Source organism: Onychostoma macrolepis, chromosome 03 (assembly GCF_012432095.1).
Source record: "Onychostoma macrolepis isolate SWU-2019 chromosome 03, ASM1243209v1, whole genome shotgun sequence".
Taxonomy (NCBI): Eukaryota; Metazoa; Chordata; class Actinopteri; order Cypriniformes; family Cyprinidae; genus Onychostoma; species Onychostoma macrolepis.
The window spans coordinates 55,660,966-55,669,495 of record NC_081157.1 but is presented as its reverse complement, the minus strand read 5'-3'; the positions used below and the strand labels follow the sequence as shown (position 1 = coordinate 55,669,495).

The 8,530-nt window shown below is 41.4% G+C and overlaps 1 protein-coding gene across 1 annotated transcript in view; it reads right to left on the bottom strand.

Moving 5' to 3' along the window:
- The window catches only part of LOC131535850 (E3 ubiquitin-protein ligase TRIM35-like), an 11,041-nt gene extending 6,801 nt beyond the window's left edge, over positions 1 to 4,240 (bottom strand). Inside the window, exons 1-5 of the mRNA XM_058768356.1 lie at positions 3,620 to 4,240; positions 3,094 to 3,189; positions 1,300 to 1,530; positions 1,167 to 1,189; positions 842 to 1,086 (exon numbers count right to left, since the gene is read on the bottom strand). Of these exons, the coding sequence (XP_058624339.1) occupies positions 842 to 1,086; positions 1,167 to 1,189; positions 1,300 to 1,530; positions 3,094 to 3,189; positions 3,620 to 4,015 (991 nt within the window). The 5' untranslated portion in view covers positions 4,016 to 4,240. The remainder of the gene's footprint in view (positions 1 to 841; positions 1,087 to 1,166; positions 1,190 to 1,299; positions 1,531 to 3,093; positions 3,190 to 3,619) is intronic.
- Between the last annotated feature and the right edge of the window lie 4,290 nt (positions 4,241 to 8,530).

The following is an 8,530-nucleotide window of genomic DNA, read 5'->3' as shown; positions in this document are numbered from 1 at the left end:
AGTAACTCTTAGGACTGTCAATGAATTATTATTTAATCTAAATGATTATGAAAATATGATTGGCTCATTAATTCATCTAATTAGTCATAAACAATTATATATAAATATTTGCTAGGAAAAAAAAACCTCTAAATGCTCCAAATAAACAATTAAAAGATGAATTATTGTTACAGACAGCGGCGTTGAGTAGACAACACAAAACGTCTTTTCAGAAAAGTCAATATAATATTGTATATTTTAATTCTATGTAACTCATCATTAATTCAACAAAAGTTCTTATATTCTGTCTGGAATATATTTCTGGCCTCTGCATCACATCTGCCTCATTAAAGGGAACAAATTAAATGTAATCATTTACTGACCCTCATGCCATCCAGATATATATGAATGTCTTCAGATGAACACAAAGAAAGATGTTTAGTGCATATAATGCAAGTGTACAGGACGCTTCAAGAAGCACACAAAGTGAACACAACGCTAAAGTAAAAAAGAAAGTATTTGTGTGTTTCTTCACACGCCTGTGGTTCTGCTGAAGAACACATCAACAGAGGTTATGAGTTACTGTCGTCTTCTCTTGGTGTAGTTTCTGAAGCATCATCTTTGGACATGCCGTACACATGCATTATGTGCAGAAAGATTGATTAATTTTCTAAAACTCTTAGTTTGTGTTCTTCTGAAGAAAGAAGTCGTACACATATGGATGGCATTAAGGTGTAAAGCATGGATGTTTTGTGCTCCTCTGTGCTGCATTTTAATTTCCATTTACTTGCAGTTTTAATTAAGTAAAAGTTTCACAGAGTATCTGTACTTTAACTTGAGTTTAATTTTTGAGTACTTTTACACCTTTCTAAAGCGAGCTGCTGATTTTGGTGCAGTAGATGATCTGGTTCTTCACACATAATGCTGAAATCTGTCAATATTGCATCATTTCCAGTGTGTGTGTATCTTCTGCAGTCAGACTCACTGTTCTGGACGATGTCCTGCATCTTCTTCCAGACTCTGAAGGGCAGGTTGCCCAAGTAACGTGGCACATGAATCAAAGCTCCAGAAGGCGTCTGTGGATCCGGCTGTGATGAGATCTGGACTCTGGAAGAACATTCAGGATCAGAACCGCAGTGGCTTTGGATCAGAAGCAGAGAGACCAGAGACACCAGCAGATCACTCACCTTTCCATTGAGACTGGAAACTCCTGCAGAACAAACACACCATTGATCATCAACACCTCAATCAATCAATCAATCAATCAATCAATCAATCAATCAATCAATCAATCAATCAATCAATCATCTGAAATCAGACCTTCAGAAAGCAGACGTCACTGGCTTTCATCATCTCCTCCATGTCTTTGATTGTGTGTGAAAGAGCTGAGATGTGTCTGTTCATCTCCTCCAGCTTCTCCTTCATCATCTGCTTCTTCTGCTCCTCTTCCTCCCTCAGTGCAGTGATTGTAGCTTCTTCTTCATCTCTGAGAAACTGATGAAGCTTCTCAAACTGCTGTTTAATCTGACGCTCTGTGTGCTCAGCTTGAGACTGAAATCAAACCACATTCACTTCAATCGTCTCCATCAGCACACATCAACACAATCACATCATTCAGATCTGAGAGAAACTCAGAGACCGACATATAACGCATCCAGAAGCAGATTGATGATCGTCATTTACACAAATAATCAGCTGGAGTCCATTATATTAATATATCAGATCATAACTGTATCTAGTGATCTACAGCTGTAATGAAAATGATTCTTGTTCCCCCTGCTCTTCAGAAATGGAGACATGTTGAGTCTCCTGAACCTCTGACCCCCATTTTTTGATATTACCAAAAATATCCATCTGGTGCCACCCTTCTCAGAGAAGAATGTTAAACCGATATTTTGCTCATTTTGAGAGAGTAGCAACCACACAGAAGTAACTCAAAGAAGTGTTGCACTTGTGTTGCAGTGTGTGTTTACAGGTGAAGTGTCTGTGTCTGTTGGTGTAATCTCCACTGCTACTATTACTGCTGGTTATTCTGTGTCTGATTGTACTTCATTCACTGTAAATCAGAGCTTGGAGTCTCCTGGTTCTATCAGTGAGGAGGTTAAAGAGGGTGTGAATGGTTCTTCTCAAGCAATTGTAGAAGGACGTCTTAAGAACACAGAGGTTTTAGCCAACCTCGAAGTACATCTTTCTCATCTGATCTGTCCAGGAGAGAGCAGATATTACTGAGTTAATTAACTCTTTCCCTTCCTTGTTCCCTGATGTTCCAACTCGTACCTCATGATACTGATGTTGGTACAGCACCATCTATTAAACAGTATGCATATCGTGTCATTCTTAGGAAGAGGGAAATACTCGGTAAAGAAGTCGAATATCTTTTAACTCACGATCTTGCTGAACCTAGTTTCAGTGCATGGAGCTCCCCCTGTCTGCTGGTTAATAAGCCAGATGGGACACATCGTTTTTGCACAGATTATAGAAAGCTTAATGCGGTTACAAAGCCTGACTGTTATCCTTTGCCACGGTGTGATGATTGTGTCGATAGAGCTGGTTCTGCTCAGTTTGTGAGCTAATTTGTTCTCCTGAAAGGATTCTGGCAGGTGCCTTTAACTGATCGAGCAAAAGAGTTGTCTGCTTTTGTGACACCTGACAATTTCTACGGCCCAGGATGAAGGGAAGAAATGTAAACCTCTTTCTAGGGAGGGAGGTGTTACGACCCCCTGTGCTCTCCTTAGGCCCTTTTTTGTCAGTGCACGGGCAGGGATTGGCCTGAGGGGCAGTTAGGTAACTGTGCACACCTGGAGCATTGGGTGATTGTATACCAGCGGTCTTTTCTATATAAAGAACTGGGCTGTTGGTCTCAAAGGAAGGTCACATGCTTTGGTCTCTCTCTCACACCATGGGTTTTCTTTTTTCCTTTTAATATTGATCTTTCATTGCATTTAGACATGTATTTAACTTTTTTTATTATTTATTTTTCCCTAGACAAAGAACATTGTTTATTTTCCCAATAAATTATAAATCAATTAAACCCTATTTTGTTGTCTGTCTCCGTCTTTATGTTGTGGTCTTGGAACGAGCTGGACATTAACACTCTGGACTCTGTTTCCTCACCTTGATGTGTTCAGCTGTTTTCTCAGACTCTCCTTTCATTTTTTCTTTGTGTTTTAGTTTCTCCTGTAATGATTTCAGTGCTGTTTTGAGCTCCTCCTAGAATTAAACAAAATAAAAATACATAAAACACCAGTTTACAGTGAAAAAAAGATGATAAAACAATCCTGTGATATGATCATATAATGTAATGCAAAAGTATTTGCCTCCATCTAGATTACTTCTGTTTTTGTGAACATCTTATACTAATTCAGAAATTAAAACCTGACATAAAACCAAGGCAACCTGAGTGAACACAAAGCACAGTTTGTAAATGACAATGCTATTTATTGAAGCAAAAGAAGTTATCCAATACCAACTGGGCTTGTGTGAAAAAGTATTTGCACCTGTAAGTAATTCCGCAAATCTATGAACCTTTATTGATAATGGAGTTCAGCTGAACTAAACACAACCAGCTCTGATCAATCAAATCAACACTTAAACAGGACTTTATAACAACATGAAGTCGGCTAAAACTCATTTCTCTTACCTTATATGAAGGAATAACTTCATCGACTGGTCTGACTGTGTGATTGACGTGTTTCTGTGAAGTAAAACACACTACACACACCGGCTGTTTGTCCTCCAGACAGAAGAGTTTGAGTTTCTCACTGTGTAAACTGCAGATCTCCTCAGATCCTGATGAACGCCTCTCATTTCTCTTCTTCAGGAACGACTCACACAAGTTTCTTAATGCCAGATTAGGAGGAAGATCAGATTTTGAGGATCTTCTCCTGCAGACGGGACACTCCTGAGTCTTCTTGGTTCTCCAGAACTGTTGAAGACACTCTTTACAGACACTGTGACTACATGCCAGAAAAACGGGATTCTTGAAGATTTCATGACACACAGGGCAAGAAAAATCATCTTCAGATAGTGAAGCCATTTTCAGTCTTTGAGCTCCAGCGATCTAAACTTTACTTTCACTTTCTGAACAAGAGTTTGAAAGATGAATCACCACCAGAATCACAAAGATCTGCTGTCTATTCAGAAACAAACTTCACAAAGATCCTTCTGTAAAGTGTTTCTCTTGGTTCTTCGCTGATGGCTGATTCTTTATTGCTTTTGTCAGTAGAGAAGAGAGTCAGTGTGACAGGAAGCAGAAATAACACGTCCGTCTCTTCCTGGTAAGAGCTGTAAGAGGGAGGAGTTTATGATCAGGGGCCAGTTGCATAAACTTAGCCACCCTGTTAAGACTGTGTCTTAAGAACTAGTTTAACCAACTAGTAGTTGCCAAGGGGTAATCAGTATTACTTTTCCAATACAAATAAGACCAATCTACCTTTTCATAACTGAATTTAAAAGTTATGACCAGTCTTGAAGAAAAAAAAATTAGACGACTAACTTTTTAAGACTAGTCTAAACAGTTTATGCAACTGGCCCCAGGTGAGTGTGTTTAAACAAGTCAGACAGGAACATCAGGATTTCTGCAGGTAAAATCTTAACAAATTATATTCAAAATGAACTTGCATTGAAATGTTAAAATAAAGTTCTATAAACTCTTGGATAAAACACAAAAGAACAATGAAAATACACAAATATTAACAATAAAACCCCCAAACCCTTACACGCAGGCCTGATTTAAGAATTCAGAGGCCCCTGGGCACAATGTCTTGTAAGGATGCACCCATTGCAGCATGAACAGCTGACATGTTTATGGAAGCCCAAATAATCAATTTCAAAATCGACTCTGGTGCAGATGCCACTATAATATCCAAGAAAGATATGAAAGTCTGAAAAATAAGATACCACTGAGAAAAACAAATGTCATACTGAACAGTCCTTGTGGCAAGCTGGAGTGTATGGGCCAGATGAGAACAAAAGTAAGCGTAAAAAAATATGTACTTGATGAATGCATATGTGGTGAGAGGAGCCCACCTTGGAAATCTGCTGCAACACAGTGCTGCAATTCAAATGGGGCTAACAAAAAGAATAGATGAAATAACAGAGAGTGATGGCATGAGAACCAGTTAAAATAATGCTTAAAAGTACAGCGGAGCCATACAGTGTTGCCAATGCTTACGAAGGTAAAACAGAAACTGGACAGAATGGAGCGGGTGTGATTGAAGAGGTTTCTGAGCCCACTCCATGCCAGTCACCAAAAGGAACGGAGATATTAGAACATGTGTCGACCTCAAACGACTGAACGAAGCCATCGTTATGGGGCAGTTGTGGCCTAATGGATAGAGAGTTGGACTTGTAACCTGAAGGTCGCAGGTTCAAATCTCAGGTCCGGCAGGAATTGTCGGTGGGGGGAGTGAATAACCACCACTCCCCAACGCTCTCTCTACCTTCAATACCATGACTGAGGTGAGCCCCTTGAGCGCCGGGCCCACTGCTCCGTGTGTGTGTTCACTACTGTGTGTGTGCGCACTTGGATGGGTTAAATGCAGAGCACACATCACTTCACTCACTCACATTTGCGAAAATATATTCTGCCAACCTTGGAAGACATCACTTCTTTTCTAGCCTGGATGCTGCCAGCGGTTTCTGGCAGATACCGTTAGACGACGCCAGCAAGAGGTTGACTACTTTCACAACCCCCTTCAAGAGACACTGTTTCTGTCGCTTGCCATTCGGCATAACTAGTGCTCCAGAGATATTTCAGTAGCACATCATTGAGCTGCTTCAGAGCGTCGAGGGAGTATGCTGCTATATGGATAACATCTTAACATAGTTAAAGGGGTCATAACATGGATTTTTTATTATTTTAATGTGTTCCTTGAGGTTTACCTATAATGTTAGTAAAGTTCTTTGCACAAAAAAAACTAAATAAAATAAAATAAAATAAAATAAAATAAATATGTGGAAATATTATTATTTTCAACCCTTATTCTGATCCTCTCTCTAAAATGACTTGTTCTCTTTCATAGGTTCAATCGACGCTATGACATTTACATTTACATTTACATTTAGTCATTTTGCAGTAAAGTAATTAATCTTGAAGAGGCAATCAGACAGACAAAGTGCTTGTAACACCAAGTCTCAGGCATTGTTCAAATAAGTACAAGCTAGCAAGGGAAGGAATAAATAAAGTTTTTTTTTTTTTTTTAAGTTTAGGATGAAGTCAAGTTGTGTCGAAAGAGATGAGTTTTCAGCTGTTGCTTGAAGATTGACAGGGATCCAGCACTCCGTATAGGGGTGGGAAGATCATTCCTCCAGCCAGGAATGGTGAACGAGAATGTTCTGGAGAGTGATTTTGAGCCTCTCTGTGATGGTACCACGAGGCGTCGCTCACTAGCAGATCTTAGACTTCTGGAGGGGATGTAGATTCTTAATAGTGAGTGCAAGTAGGTGCGTGCTGAGCTGAGTCCAGCCTAGAAATGACAAGGGCCTGGACAAGAAGTTGTGCAACATGCTCCGTCAGAAAGGGCCTGATCTTTCTGATGTTGTGTAGTGCAAACCTGCAAGATTGAGCAGTCTTTGCAATGTGGTCTTTGAAGGTCAGCTGGTCATCAAAGATTACACCAAGATTTCTGACCAAAGTTGATGGGGTAATTGTTGATGAACCTAACTGGATCGTGAAGTCATGCTGTAGATTCGGAGCGACAGGGAAGACAAGAAGCTCAGTCTTTGCAAGGTTGAGCTGTAGGTGATGTTCTTTCATCCATGCCGAGATGTCCGCCAGGCAACCTGAGATCCGTGTAGCTAGCGTTGGATCATCTGGTTGAAAAGAGAGATAGAGCTGTGTGTCATCAGCGTAGCAGTGGTAGGAGAATCAATGTGCCTGTATGATGGGACCCAGTGATGTAGTGTATGTGGAGAAGAGGAGGGGTCCAAGAACCGATCCCTGAGGAACCCCAGTGACCAGTCGATGTGCTTTGGATACCTCCCCAGGCCACCCTGAAAGACCTACCAGTGAGATAGGATTCAAACCAGTGAAGTGGAACCCCAGTGATGCCCAGTGATGAGAGGGTGGACAGGAGTATCTGATGACTGACAGTGTCAAAAGCGGCAGATAGATCCAGCAGAATGAGGACTGATGATTTGGAATGGGCTTTTGCAATTCGCAGGGCTTCAGTGACTGAGAGTAGCACAGTCTCAGTTAAATGGCCACTCCTGAAACCTGACTGTTTAGCGTCCAGTTTGTTGTTCTGTGAAAGAAACAATGAGACCTGGTTGAAGACAACTCGTTCAAGTGTTTTCACTATGAATGGAAGGAGAGAGACAGGTCTGTAGTTTTCTATAAGAGAAGTGTTTAATGTAGGTTTTTTGAGCAGTGGGGTTACCCGAGCCTGCTTGAACGCAGTGGGGAAGATGCCTGTGAGGAGGGATGTGTTGATGATGTGTGTGAGTGCCGGTAAGAGTGTGGGAGAGATTGCTTGCAGAAGGTGTGAGGGGATTGGGTCAAGAGGACATGTTGTAGGATGGTTGGAGAGGAGAAGTTTGGATACTTCAGCCTCAGTCAGGGGACAGAAGGAGAAGATGGGAGTTTTAGCAGTGGATGTGGTTGGGGGTCCTGTGTGCGTGGAGGTGAGAACTGACCACTGATCGATCTAGTTTTGTCTGTGAAAAAAGTGGCAAAGTCATCTGCTGTAATAGAAGTGGTGGGAGGTGGTGGAGGGGGACAGAGGAGAGAATTAAATGTTCTGAAGAGATTACGCATGTCTGGAGCGCTGTTGATCTTGTTGTGGAAATGTGAGGATTTGGCAGTGTGGACTTCAGCAGAGAAAGATGAGAGCAAAGACTGATACCTACTCAGGTCCGAAGGATCGTTTGATTTGCGCCATTTTCTCTCTGCCGCTCTGAGTTTAGTCCGATGTTCACGAAGAACATGAGATAACCAGGGGTTAGAAGGGGCAGCCCGTGCTGACCTAGAGGAGAGAGGACAAATGTCGTCTAGACAAGAAGTTAAGGTAGAGCATAAAGTGTCAGTAGCTGCATTTACATCCAGAGATGAGAAATGGGTAGGTGAGGGAAGAGAGGAGGATACTACAGAGGAAAGATGGGAAGGAGAAAGGGAGCGTAGGTTTTGTCTAAAGTAACTGGCAGGGGGGTTGGTGGCACACGGGTAGCAAAATGTAATGTAAATGTAATGAAGAAATGGTCAGAGATATGTAGCGGTTGTACCAGAATGTTATCTGCAGTACAATTGTGTGTGTATATTAAATCAAGTTGGTTGCCTGATTTGTGTGTGCTAGTAGTGGTAAGGCGTTTGAGATCAAACAAAGCTAGGAGTGCATGGAAGTCTGTAACTTGTCTAGGTGAATGTTGAAATCACCAAAGACTAAGAGTGGAGTGCCATCCTCCACGAAAGAGGACAGCAGCCCATCCAGCTCCTCTAGGAAGGTGGCTAGAATTTGGCCAGGGGGACGGTAAATTACCACAATCTGGAGTTTTATAGGAGCTGATACAGTAATGGCATGAGATTCAAATGAGTCGTAATTGCATAGGGGAGAGC